The sequence below is a fragment of the Caloenas nicobarica genome, chromosome 15 (genome assembly GCF_036013445.1).
Source record: "Caloenas nicobarica isolate bCalNic1 chromosome 15, bCalNic1.hap1, whole genome shotgun sequence".
Taxonomy (NCBI): Eukaryota; Metazoa; Chordata; class Aves; order Columbiformes; family Columbidae; genus Caloenas; species Caloenas nicobarica.
In genome coordinates this window covers 7,706,999-7,721,290 of record NC_088259.1, presented here as the reverse complement: position 1 = coordinate 7,721,290, position 14,292 = coordinate 7,706,999, and the positions used below count along the sequence as shown (strand labels likewise).

The 14,292-nt window shown below is 48.1% G+C and overlaps 1 protein-coding gene across 2 annotated transcripts in view; it reads right to left on the bottom strand.

Annotated features, from left to right (window-relative positions):
• The window catches only part of RIMS4 (regulating synaptic membrane exocytosis 4), a 57,308-nt gene extending 47,665 nt beyond the window's left edge, over window positions 1-9,643 (bottom strand). Inside the window, exon 1 of one of the 2 annotated variants that reach the window (XM_065645589.1) lies at window positions 9,342-9,643. In XM_065645589.1, the coding sequence (XP_065501661.1) occupies window positions 9,342-9,438 (97 nt within the window). In that variant the 5' untranslated portion in view covers window positions 9,439-9,643. The remainder of the gene's footprint in view (window positions 1-9,341) is intronic. The other variant, XM_065645588.1, reaches the window with a different exon arrangement.
• Between the last annotated feature and the right edge of the window lie 4,649 nt (window positions 9,644-14,292).

Here is a 14,292-nt window from a genome sequence, read left to right as displayed (position 1 = left end):
GTTTAATTAAAACCTCTATAAAGGTGAAAGGGCTCTGCAGAACCGCTGCAGAGCAACTGCTCTAATCCCCCAGGCCACCGGTGAGATTTCACAGCAGCTACGAGGGTTTCAGCCAGAGGGACGGCAGCATGAACTGAACACCAGAGACAAAGAAAGCTACTGGGTTTGATTTGTCATGATATCACCATCCAGAAATGAGCCGACTACAGCAGCTGGATGTCTAACAGGCATTAGGAAGGCGAAAATCCTTCACATTTATTTTCCTGACAACCTATTTAAAATCCAAATATGGATATAAAGCAGCAGCCTTAAAATCTTGAATCGAATTTTCCTAAATTTTCGGTAGCACTGTGATGTCATGCATCAAATACGAGAAAGGTAAATAGTAAAAATGAAAAAACAAAACAAAACAAAAACCACCCACCCACACAATCCTTCTAGGATGCTGAGAAGTGCTAAAAGAGGAGCTGGATTTCCAACAACAACAACAAAAAAAATCTTAATCTTCTTAGACATCTTGGCTGCAACACAATGAACATGTTTTCCATCCACGTGGCAAGATAACTGTAAATACGCATCCTGCTGGTGGGCAGCTGGCAAAAGCCCCACAGCCCTGGGAAACTGTCACCCCTGGGAAACACCAGCCTCACCCGTGCTGCCTGCGGAGCCGAGCCGGGGCAGGCTGTGCCCGCACGCTCCATCCATCGGCGATGCTGCCGGCTCCTTGCCAAGGTGGGTCATTCTGCGGGTCACTTGTGCCACGGGGCGGGAGAACACAACCTCCGAAATCTCATCTGTCACCAGTGTGAAGTACCACTAACTATAATTATCTTTATTCTAGCTATTAAGTGTGAAATACACAACAGCCCCTTGAGCCCAGCATTGCAAAATGAGGCGACAAGAAGGTGCCTGATAAAACAGGCCACTCCAGATGCACTGAAAGCAAAGGTTTTCAGGGTTGTTGCCCTTCATCCTCAGTTACAGAGCTCTCCTCCAGCTGCCAAAATCATCCACAAAATGGTGCAGTATTCCTGAAGCCCAAAGGACAAAGCGCTTTATCACAGCTATTTACCCCCCCTCCCAATCCCACAAACATCCCAGTAGCACGGGTCTTGCTAAACAACACATACAGAATTCAGAGCGATACTGACGGGATAAAACAGCTCACCCCTCTACATCAATACAAGGAAATTCAATAAAAGCACATGTAAAAAGTAGTAACTTCAGAACATTGAAAAATCAAAGTGCACAAATACCAGAGAGGGAATGAGTAGCCAGGCAGCAGTCCTGCAGAGAATGATCTGGAAAGCGGGACAGATTATACCCCAAATGCGAGTCAGGACACTCTTGCAAAGCACTGTGTGTATTTATAGGAATATTGCACACAAGATGTGGGGGACAGTTATTCCTCCCTGCTAGGGACCAGCCAGCAGCCACCGTTCACACTGCTCCTCCTGCAAGATCCAGAGTCCAGCAACAAGGGCAACACGATGCTCAGAAAACTGCACTATGCAAAAAATTCTGTCAGGCTTCTTTAGTCCAAAAATCAAAAGGCTGCAAAAAGAGTGAGAGGGATGCCAGGCAGCGATGGTCGTGAGTATGGTCATCTCTGGGCTTGGAATATCGGCACTAGGAAAAACAATTTTGCAATGTGAAGAGTTGCTCTAAAGACAGCAGTTTCCCACGTTTCCAGGAGCAAGATAACAGTAATCTGTTTATTTAAGCTAAATTGTAGGGTAAACTTCAACAGGAAGAGGTTAGCTAGGACGAGGAGCAGACACAAGTGACTCCTCAGGACATTTCTACCTCCATATTCGTAAGAATATGGACACACAGACATTAGCACAAGTCCCTTTTAGTCATAAAATAGTTTTGAGAAGAACGTGACGTTTACCTCTGTACACGCTGTACTCTCCAAATGGTTGAGCACTTAAACATTCAGGCTGGCTTCTGCAGGGCTGTACCAGTTCTCTGTGTGTTGGGCAACGGTGATATAACGCTCCAGTGGCACAAAGCTGAAACATTATCAGCCACAGTGATTTATGGTTAAAAGACAGGGCTGCTGAGCTTTGCTGTGTTCCTACACGAAGCTGGGCTGTATCAGGGCTTCCCGGCCTTTACATGCGTGCTGTGTTTCAAAAGCAAAGCCAAAGATACAACTTAAATGCAGATCCCAAGGCAAGCCCAGTTTGACAACAAAATCAGAGCGTCCCTAATTTGTGCATGTCACTGGCAGGTGATCTGAACAATGGCACCTACTGAGGCATCATTTGTGTTGCAAGATCCCTACCATGACACATGTTCCCATACGGTGTAGTGCGGTTTTCACATCCTCTCCCAGAAAATAAAACCAAGCCTACAAAGGAACACCATTTGGATAGATGGATATTCAAATTGCATTGAGCGGTTCTGCAGAAGACCAGAAATCCTTATTCAAATATGCGAATGGTACTTCGTGACAGATGGCTGAGGGGAACAGGAGAAGCCAGCGGGGCTGAGGAGCCCACCTAAGCCAGGTCTCACTGCCCCACGAAAACACATGAGCAAATTGCAGACCCTTTCCTAAATTAAAACGTTCACATTTCAAATCTAACTAAAGGCACTCAAATACGAGCAGATAGGGCTTCAGAAAATAATTGCACAGATAAATTATTCCTCAAAACAACCACTCCAATCAAACTTAATTCTTCCCTACACAAAGCAGATACATACATTCTGTCAAACAGAAATGTTGAAGCAAAGTAGTAACAGCATTTTACAACTTGTCCTGATGTAGGAATCTGACAGAGTAAAGATAATTTTATTTTTTTAGCCTGGAGAACAGAGTGCTTTTGAATTAATAAATGTTGCATTAAAATTAACTTTACATGAAATAGAAGCACTAAGGAAACAGTTTCTCCTAGACAGAAAGCTTTCCAGGGACAGACTCTTCTATTTTGAAGTAAATTGACAGCAAAATAAGAGAAGATACCCTTCCCCTGCGGCTGGCCGGGGGTCACGTACAACCAGCCTTCTACAAATCCTGCACACGTGGCTGGAACGGATCACCCTCCGAACACTGATAACGTACATTGGGCCAGGCGCCGTCACCTTTGAGGAAGGGAGACAATATTGTGCTTTCCATGACTGTGAGCATGTGCTGCAATGGGCAGTGCCAGGGGGACAGCACAGAGACCTCACCCACGTCCCCTCTCCCTGTAAATCCACAGCTGGGTGAGCACCAGGGAAGCGCCTGCTGCCACACGCCATAAGCTCTTTGGGACAAACACTGCCATTCTGCTGCGCATTCCCAGCAGCACAGCGTGAACCTGGATCGGGACTATAGCCCTTGCATGTGGCCGTAACACCAAGAGCCACACAAACGAGGATGGGGTTTTCAATCACTTCTTCCTAGTGCTGACTCATTTGAGGGCTCCTGCTCTGCTCTGGTCTCACACGGCCACAGCAGAAGACAAAACCCGTCCTCTGTAATTGCAGTTTACCAATCACATATGCAGGCAACAGATGCAGAGAGCAGAAAGCTGCCTGCAGTGCCCAGGGGATGTATGGAACAGCACGGCTTGCCCAGCTCTGCACCAACTGGGCGCATCCCCTGTGTAAATCAGTCATTGCATTCATGATCCAGATTAACTCATGAGAGGGTGTGAGAGCACCAGCCTCTGCAGGTATCATCCACGGCATCTTCTAGGTGGTTGGTTCGTTTCATACACTTCCTTCTGACAAAAGACTGATTGACAGCAGCCCTTCTAAAACTGTTCTCATTTTTTATTTCATTTTAATCCATTTTTAAAATGACCATTTGCTTACCTAGACCTCGAGTTTGCCCAGCAGAGACAGCAGCATTTCTTACAATCACCAGGATAACCTACGGCCAAGGATACACCCCTTGCTGTGCAAGAAGAGGGAAACGCTGCGGCTTTTGCTGCTCCTGCACCAGCCAAGAGCACTGGGTACCTGCGCAGGAGGGACGAAGCCACAGGCAAACTCTCTATGTATTTGTATATTCCAAGATCGATTCAGATTTGTCCTGCAGCATCCCCAGGATAAAGCATGGCCAGATGAGCCCTACAGCCTGTGTCTTTGCAGGGTTACGGGTATGAACTATCGTTTCATTTGTAAAGGATGAATAAGAAAAATAGTTAACATTCCAGCTGTGCAAATAACTTCCCTTGTCCTCTGTATGTTTGCCATGTGAACATAGTTACCTAACTAACAAACAACAAAACTGGTCAGAGGCTTACAAAACTTCAAAGGTAGCTTGGGATGGAGCAAAAACAGACTAAACATCAAAAGGACTTAACATGCTTGATACATATACATTTTAAAAATGTATAAATGGACTAGTTAAAAGACTTGAATCATCATTTTCTTTAAAAATCATATGTACCCCAATCTAATACAGTGCTGCAACTGAGAAAAATCCACGGCAACTTGAAAACACACACAGAGCCTCTATTTAATAACTTTGTGACACTTGAATGTTTAAAATTACAGAGAAGTTCAATGTTTAAAATTATAGAGAAGTTCAACAGATAAAACCCAGACAAAAGAGATTCTAAACTAAATTACATGTCCACAGCAGAGTCCTCCATCCCAATGTTTTAAATGTTTTTATCAATCCATTAAAATAATATTTCATATAGCTTCTCTTCAAAGCAGTGGATTGTAACACAGCGCATCTGCCAGCACTCGATAGCGTGTGGAAGCAGCAGCCTAGGCTGAATTTTATCTCTAACCCAACTCTTTTCTGAACGAGCAGCTGACACAAGGAAGGCTTACCGTCAGTATCTAGGAGACATTTTGACTTTGGAAACCATTTTCTCTCTGCCAGACACTTGGTTCCAGCTGGCTGAGGCATGACCTGATTCTGCCGTGTGGTAGCCAGGGCAGAGATTTGCCAAGCTGGACAGTCCCTGTGCTGGGGTCCCAATCTGCAGGACCCTCACGGCTATTCTGCACCTTCCCCTGCTTCCTATCAAAGCCTCCCTGCTCGCCAACCACACTTGCAAGGGTACAAGATCCCCTTGAGAGACAAGAGTTTCGCCTCGTGCAGATGGTCAAGTGGTATCTGGACTCCAGGGCAGCTGCCTCTGCAATACAACCCATGGCTATAATCTCCCAAACATCCAAATCTGCGTCCCTCCCGGGTACACCTCGGATGCCTTCTGCCAGTGCAAGTGGGCGTCCTTCCCGAGGAAACCAGGACACGTGACGGAAGAAAAAGGAGCTGGAGCTTTACTGCATCTCACCCACTTATGCCACAGCGCAGGAGGACACACCAGGCCCCAGAACTGCTCCTGGATCCTGTGGTTTAGGCACGGCGGCTTAAGGAAATCCCAACCCTTTCAGTGATTTTTGGCATTTCCCAACCTTTGTTTCTTTAGGTGTAGCCTTTGTCCTGTGTAGCACACAGGGTCCTTGTCTGGAAGCTCTCATCTCTTCAGAGCTGAGGACTACTTCTGGCTTCCCAGCAGGTCCACGCTGACTGTCCCTGCTACTTAAACCACCTTCACTTTCTTGCCCAAAACTCACCGGGTTTTGCACCTGCAGCTTCAAATCAGTTACTGTTGCTGTCCACCAAAACTGCACCTTCTGTTCTGCTTTTGCAAATCTTCCAAACTCCGTGCTCCGCACATGGAGCAAGCCGGTCCAGCTCCATGCCAGCAAACACATCCCCATTAACGTTAAGGATGTTCCTCGTCCCTCAGACACACGGTGTGCATTTTGGGGTTTTCCTCTGCAGGGACAGGAGCTGGACTCGATGATCCTTGTGGGTCCCTTCCAACTCAGGACATTCTATGATTTTATGATCCTGGACTGGGCAAGGCTGTGTTGACACTCCTGTCAAAGGCAGATTTCATGCACCCCCATTCCACAATCCCACGGTTTTAACCACAAACTGCACCCAGCACTCACGAGCTGCAGGTTCCCACAGTCATCATGAACCCTCAATGCCCTATTTTTAACCGCTATGCACTTGCCACTTGCTAGTTTGGTCCCTTCCGACATGTCACCACACAAATACCAGCATTCCGAACAGCTGATCCCAGCCAAGACCAAGATCAAACACACAGCCGACCCTCAGGACAGCCAAGACTCGTGTTCACACTGTCAGAAACAGGCACTGATTTAAGGCTCACATTTCTACAAATGCACACACAAAGAGCGTGTGAATTATTTTTACGTCTTTTTAGCCTACTACTCCACAACTGAAAAATTATCAGAACTAAGGACAAACATTTACATAAGTAAACCAACAATTATGATAACAACTGCAGTTTCAAAATCCTTAACTTCACATTGCTGGGGACCTCAATGGAGTGAAGACAGCGGCACTCGGCCAGCAGGAAGGACAGAAACATTACCACACCAAGACCAAAAATTAGCCCAGAGTCCGTACACTAGTGAGCGCAGACAATAATTTCTGTAATTTTAAAGCCTCTCTGCAGCTTACTGGTGAGCAGAGCTCAGTGTTGGCTCAGAGTATCCTCGTTGTAACGCAGCTGAGGAATGAAAAGTGTAGTACAGAGGAGCGTCAGTCCACATCCACCTCTCCGGAGCGGCAGGCACGTGGCCTTATTTGCCATAGGACACATCTGAAGCTCAATCACCGTCACGCTCTGGAAGCATTCGAAAGCGATGCAGGTTCTTGCTCCAAGTCCTGTCGCTATCCTGCCTACACTGCTCTCCTGCTCTTGTGTACTGATATATAAGCGGGTACCATCCGCACCCACTTCATCACCGGGAACTCAGACCAGACCCGCGGGTGGTGTGGAGGCAGAGGAGCTGTGCAAGATGAGGAGTCCTCTCAACTCATGTCCAGAAGGTGCACAGCGAAGAAAAACAGAAGAGCCATGGCAGAAAGGGAAATACCCCGTAAGTAAAAGCACTTTTCAAAAGCAGAGCCATTTTTCCAAGACTAAAAGTGGGAAATACTGGGACCCAGAGGTATTGTCAGCGTGACCCAGATGTGGCTGTTTGCATATCACCACAGCTCTCAGAGCAGACAAGCCCGCGAATTTCCTTTTAAACTCCTTTAATCTGACCCACCTGTAGTAACTTACATGAAACACCTCAATATTTTTTTCTCATTTTTAGATTTGAGCCCACATTGGGCCGTGTTCCCTTTTCAGAGGAAAAGGTCAAGTTTCAAGGAAACTTGGCATTTATCAGCTCCTCTCCTTTTTCTGTAGGATGACTATTCTCTTAAAGACGTGGTTCTCCCCTTCACACAAAATGGATGATGTGTCTGCTTGAAATAGGATTGTTTACTTTGTCAATGCTCGTGGGATCAATTTTTCTTTTTTTTCCTGCCATCTCCTATGGAGAACATCTTGCCAAGTGCAGTATTCATCTCCCTGAATGAGCTATCAAGATCTATTTTTTTGACAGAAATCACGCTGCAACCAAAACTGGTCAGAATCTCTCTCAATTTCAGGAGCATGCATGGGTATGAATAATATAGAATCTTGTCTGGCAAAATTTCAGCATTTCTTTTATCATTTCTCTTTCACGACATTTATTTTATTGAGAAAATTATACGCCTGCAGTTTTAACGCAAAAAACACAAAGCAGCTCATATTCTTTCCTGCTGTTTGCTCATACGTGTCTGAATACACACTCACAGGCACAAAATACAGGAGCGATACTGCAACGTCCCCACTGTACTGAATGTTACTCCACGCAGCTTTACTAACAAGACTAACTCAGGCAGGCGAGATCCAGTAATAAGCTGCTGCAGAATGAGGTCTTAATTGTAGATTTATTTAATTCAGAGACAAGTAATCGTGTTGTATTAAGAGCAGCCTATTAACATTCATGCATAAGCATTCAATAAGTGTGAATAAATACCACTTAGTGCAAAACCATTTTTCTAAGTGCTGGAAGAGGGAGCATTCATTGAAACTGTCACCCTGCTCAGAGCAAGAAGGGTCGCACGCCAGGGAACGAAACACTGTTCCAGGCATTGTGTGAGGCTCCCATACTCCAGCATGTCTCGCTATCAATCATTTCTGAAGCAACAGCGCCCAGGCTTCCCAAAGCTCCCGTTATTGCCATGTACGCTCCCCAGCATTCAAATCAAACATGAACTGCGAATAAATCATTAGCAAAATTTGAGAACAAATTGAAAATAATACATCTGTTGGTGGATACAATCTTGTGCCTGACACCCCTGCATGATGCTGATGACAATCCTAGGTTAATCACGCAGATGATGAATTTATTCTTACGTCAACTCCTTTAAAAACAACAGGGTTACAGGTGTAGCAGCTAGCGGGCTGATCTGCCCATTATTCCAGCTGGCATCTGCACATCTTGTGATGAGCCGCCAGACAAAGGAGCATGCCGGCATTTTGAGGGATGCAACCATGACAGCCAGCGTTAAAATACGCCTTAGTCACCAACTTTCATTATTTGCCGCTCAGAAGACTCACTTACAAGGTCTGGTCTCTGGTACAGTGTGTACTGTAAAAAGCACCCTGCATTTATAGGTGAGCTGCAGGGAACAAAGTGCTTATCCACGGCTCCCCGTCCTCCCCCAGCGTGTCCGCCCTCCGCACGCAGCTGCTGCACTGCCCTCCCCTCCCAGCACCCAGCACCCTTCCCTTCCCATTCAACCCCATTTCTTTCCTACTTTTCCCTACCAACACTCCTCTTTTTGAGGCTTGGTCCTATTTCATGACCGCTGCCAACTCTTTGAGGCCAGATAGGTTTTTATGAAAAGGGCAAAAAAAAAAAAATCACCGCATCCATTCTGAAAGGCTTTTTGTATGTGTTGTATGATCTACTTTGCCCTCATTTTAACCGAATCCCTTTTATTCCCCTCTCCGAAAGCAGCATCGTGCTAATGACCCCTCAGAACAATTAGCCTGAGAGTTCACGGTGTATAAACCGGCGGCAGGCTGGACACAGCATCCAGAACAAACGCGTTCTCGCCGAGCACTGCCCTTCACCGCTTCGCCCGGCTCGGCGCAAGAGCAGGACGGGAGCGTAAACCGCTCCATCCGCAAACACGCCGGGTCCGCCATCGACCGGGAGAGCGTTTCATCGCCATGAATTAATTCTCCCACTCAACCTCCACAGGCACACGCATCCCCGCACAAGCCCTCGGGCCCCCCAGCACCCTCCTGCACACCAACCCCGCGCTGCCAGCCCGCCGGGAGCGGAGGGGGGACCCGTGACGCCCCAGAACTGCGGCGGGGTCAGGGCTGGCGCCCACCCGCACCCCCCGGACACCGGCTCCACCGGGTCTCCCCCTGCTTTGGGCGCCCACCCTTCTACACCCCCACGCGTCCGCGGCCCCACGGGGCTGCAGCCCCCGCCCCGCCGCTCCCCCGTACCCGCGTCCTCCTCGTCGAAGCTGTTCATGCAGGGGAAGTAGATGGCCAGGGCCTCGAAGGAGGCGGAGAGGCTGAGGCGGCTCTGCGAGCGCTCCATGAAGAGCCCCGGTCCGGGGGCGCCGCCGGGGGCCTCCCCCGCCGCCGCCGGCGGCTTGGCCAGCTTGGCCGCCCCATTCTTCACTCGGAGCACGGCCCGCGGCGTCTTGGCTGCGGCGGGGGCCGCGCGGCGGCGGCGGGGCGAGGCGAGGCGGGAGCGCGGAGCGAGGCGCAGCGCTGCGGGCCCACCTGCTGCCGCCCCACCTGCTGCCGCCCGGCGCTGTGCGCGCCGCCCCGCCCGCCCCGCCTCACGGCCGGCAGCGCCGCCGCCAAGCGCCGCCCGCAGGGGCGGGACGGGACCGGCGGAGGGGACGGAGGGGAATGTGGGGGAGTCTCGGAACCCCCGGCCATCTTCGTGATGGGGGCCACGGAGGAGGCTTTGGGGAAGCGGGACGGGCTTTCCCCCGCCCCGCCGGCTCCTCACACGCCCCTATGTGTCCCCTCCAAAAATAATCTTGAGACTTTCAGGAGGGTTTTTTCCAAAAGTGTCAAAAAATAAACGGCGCTGGTGTAATTCAAAGAGCTGCCTGGCTGCTCAACCCCACAATCTGGGGAGGCAGCAGGAGAGTCGGGGTCTTTGGGCACCCGTGGAGCCTGCAGCAATGGGAGATCATCCCGCGCCTCTGAAGGGATGTTCCAGCCATTGCTGCTATCAGAAGGCTCTTGTTTCCCCAGAGAAGGCTGATCCCAACCAGGCCACAATAGCATCTAATTCCACACATTAAACTTTCTCCCCTTCCTTCCAACCCCATCCCAAGGGTCATTGTCACCACCGGCAGAACAGTCTTCCGCCCCCCCCGGCACCAAAATAAACAAAAGCCACTGTTTGGAAGTATACAAGCTCCCAGGCAGAAAAGCATATAAACCAAGAGGTTTTCCTTGGTGATCGATTGGAGGGTTAAATTAAACTGGAAAGCCACTGCCTGTTCTGGCTCAGTGTTTAAAGCAGTTCTGCCACACACCTTTGGGCAGGTGCTGGTGGGAGCTACGCTGCTCCATGAAGAGAGTGAATTTTAGATCGTTCCCAGAGACTGGCTTCATGCGTTTTTCTCCTTATGGAGGATTACTGGCTCGAAAGCACCAGCTCAGTCAGTCCCAGCACTTGGCTTAAACCCCACTGGAGCTTAAGGCTGTAATAGAGCTAGAGACTTCCTACTTCTTGATGCTAGAATTAGGTTATGGTTGGACTCCATGATCCTGAGGGTCTCTTCCAACCAAAATGATTCTATGAGTCTATGATTCTGTACTTACACTGGTTTTGCTTTTATTTCCATACAGAGTAAGAAACATAAGAATGATAGCCCATCATATTACCTGTATTCTTCTCTCAAACAGTTAATAAATCAGTCCACTAAGAGTTTTCTATCTACTGAAAATCCTACCAATTCCCCCTGGAACAGCCCCATCCAGGGCAGGAACAATCCCACTGACCGGGCACAGTCCCACACCATGGGAGGTAGAGCAGGGTGGTGATGGCAATGGGTCATATCAACACACCACCTCCAAGGTCAAGCAAGGAAGGCCAAATGCCAGCTCAGGAACAGGTCTTAAACAGGCTGAGGCACAACTTAGCACAGGCAGGAACTGGGAGCCCCCAGGGCTGGAGGTTAAACAGAGCTTCTGGCAGAGCGGTGAATGTGAGCCCCAGATGAGGCTCATCAGGGCAATTAAGGCCTATTAGTAAACTCCTGGCCCTGACATCCAGAGTCTTCGTTACTGGTGCTACATTCAGAATAGCAAAGGTCATTTAAGTATCAGATGCTAAGCTGAGTTTGCAGGGCTTTCCAATAGAAAATAGTTTGGGTTTTTTTTAATCCAAAAACTAATCAAAATTTGCTTTGGAGTTAGTTACATGAATTCCTTCAAAGCTAGGCTGGGCAGGCAGTAAAGCAGAAGGAGCAGAATGAACTTATTACAGACAATGATAACTCCAGGTCTGAGTTTTGAAAGGCAGGGACATCAGTGAGGAATGTATTACCATATGTTTAAGAAGAGATTTCAGTAGCACCAATCAAGGCATTAGCAGCAGCTATAGGGACAAATCCAAGTGCATGAAAGCTCTTAAAACAGCTCCTGTCTACCAGCCCTGGCAGCACATTTAATCGGAGGAGCAAGAGGCATCTGTGAATCAAAATCCAAAATCGGCTCCCAGGTTCCCAGACACAGGAGCTATGCAGAAGTGCTGAGAGCTGCTTTCTATTCATTTAAAGAATGTGAGGAAAAACTGAAATGGGGAATGGAAATTTAATCTCAGCTTTATGCTGTGGTCACGTCTTCTCGATGCTCCTTTTGTGCCTTTTTTCCCAAGCTGTCTCACACCTCTCTCTTTACCATACCCGTGGGACCAGCCACGCTCCAGTCCTTTCTTGCACCCTTCTGCTACAGAGGGGCTTGGGCTGAGCACTCTCAGCATCATCCCTCAGCTTTGCTGTCATCTGCTTCTCCTTTGCCTGCTACATTTTGCTCCTCAGGGCAGGTATCTGCCTAATTCATGTACTGCGGGGCTCTTTGATTACTGGTTGGGCTAAACCACCCTGAACCAAAACCATCTGCTTTAAAGTGAGACAAAATGCATTGACAGCTGGAAATCAGATGGACAGTTAAAGGTGTAATGCCCTCCAGATGCCTGGAGGAAACAGTTTGTTTTGGCTGCCTGTTTAAGGGAAATAAGGATTTGCAGTGAAGCTGGAAACTGTTAGTCCATAAGTGTTTCTCTTCGCTGATCATCATGGACAGAGAGATCCTTGGGAGAAACTTAGAGAACTGAGGATAAGCAAGGAGGAATATTCCTGTGATGTTGTAAATAAGCTGGGAGTGCAACCAAGAACAAATAAACTCAAAGATTTAGTGCCTCTGGAATAGCACGTCTGTGGCCGCTCTAGTGGAAGTGGCTAATTGATTGTTTCCCCAGCAAAGCAGGCTCTGACTGATTGAACCATGGAAAGCTCTGATAGATTTTTCCTGCTGGCTCTTTCTCTTCCTTCTAGTCACGTAGCTTATATTTTTGTCTTGAGTCTTAGGTGTCTGGGTCAGGCTAGGAAGTTAGTTTTTATAAACTGGGATGAGAGGTTATGCTGCCCTCTCCCTCCTGTACTCACCTACAGTTCTGTGTATGCCTGTTTGGAAACCAAACCAAACCCCCTGGTTTCTGTATGTTGCTCTCTCTACCCTGTCTGCCCACTGCTTGCTCAAAAAGGAGTCCAGGTGCTGGGAGCTCAACTGCAACGGAGAAACAAACTCTGCTAGTGAGAACACATCTCGTGCATAAATCTACTCAGGGTAAATATTACCCCTTTTTTCTCCAGGGTGAAGATGCTGCTGGAGCCGGGCAGTTCATAGTCAGCACTATGTGATGTTCTCCAGCTCCCAAAAGCAAATGCAAGCCTCATCATCCCTGCTCTCCAGGGCTCTCATTGATTCCCTGACTTGATTTGTGTTCTTCTTGGTCTTTCTGGGCAGGCCGGAGTGCAGGAGGTGAGAGATGCTGAGCAGGGATACACATAAGCAGTGAATGAATGCTGCAGAACAGCCTGGCATTGCCTTCCCCTCTGTCTTGTGGCTTTGCATCCATATGGGATGATGCTGAGAGATACTGACTCGTGTGCCCAACTACACCAAGTACCACAGTTTCACTGGGCTTGATTGCCATATGCTTGTGGAACAATACACATTTTAACTTATTTATTATTTCTTGTTATTTGCGTTGAGGGAGACTGATGCCCTGAAGATCCAGGCATAGTATAAACACAGAGTGAAAGCCTTTCTCTTCCCCAAGTGCTCGCTGTCGGAGTAGTCAAGACAAAGACCAGAAGGCAGTATAATTGTTCTTGCACAAGCTCAGGGTATGAAGGGAGTTTTACTTGGCTTGCCCGAGACCACATCAGGAAAGTCTCTGTTGGAGCTGGGAATTGAATGCAGATTTCCTGCCTTAATCTCAAGACTACCTTCTGCTTTTCACTAATACAAGCATTCATATATTCTAAACTTAGCAAAATGACATTGTAAGCCAGACAGGCTTTTCCAGCATCCTTGCTGGTTGGGATGCAGGCAAACCAGGAGCACTCTGGTTTACTGATAGCCCAACCACATACATGCCCTGCTGTGCCTGAGGAGCTGGACAGAACACTACGCTGTCTGCACAGTGTAGTCCAGAGTACACTGCACTTATTTAAACCTGAAACCCCATCTAGAAGCAGATTTGTTTTCAATCTTGCTCTTCCTCCACCCTTCTCTCCTAATATCCTGTTGTCTTAGAGTCACATCTCTCTCTGCCTCTAGCTATCAAAAATAAGCCCAAGAAGGTGCTAAACCACTAGTGAGACAGAGCCAAGAGGATGAGTAATCAGATGCTGAGCCATCAGCTCTGGGTCCCATGCTAGCCCTGCTTCTTCTCACATATGTCTAGCCAGCCTTTTCCTGAGGGTTAAGAGAACTCGAGGCTTCATGGCACATGCTGCACTCTGGTTTTACTGTTGGTGTCTACTAAATCTGGACGGGTTCAGCCCATTCAGTGGTTTCCAACCCCTGGGTGCAGCAGTGTGGGAATGGGCTGGGCACCATCTTCTGCTATGCTGTGCCTTCCCAAATGTTGGGTTTTGAGGGGTTTGGTTTTGTTTTGGTTTCTGTTTTTTTGTTGTGGTTGGTTGGTCGTTTTGTTTTGTTTTTCTTTTGGTTCAGACACCCGGGATAAGTTAATGGATATTAAATGAGGCTGGTTCTTTTCCAATGGCTAAAAGGTGGACCCAGACTGATGAAGTGTAGGGTAGCAGTAATTTGCAGACATGTGTTGTCTGTTGCAATATTCAGCCCCAAGCAGAAGGGATGAGGAAACACCTGCATGGAAAAAAAATGCTGT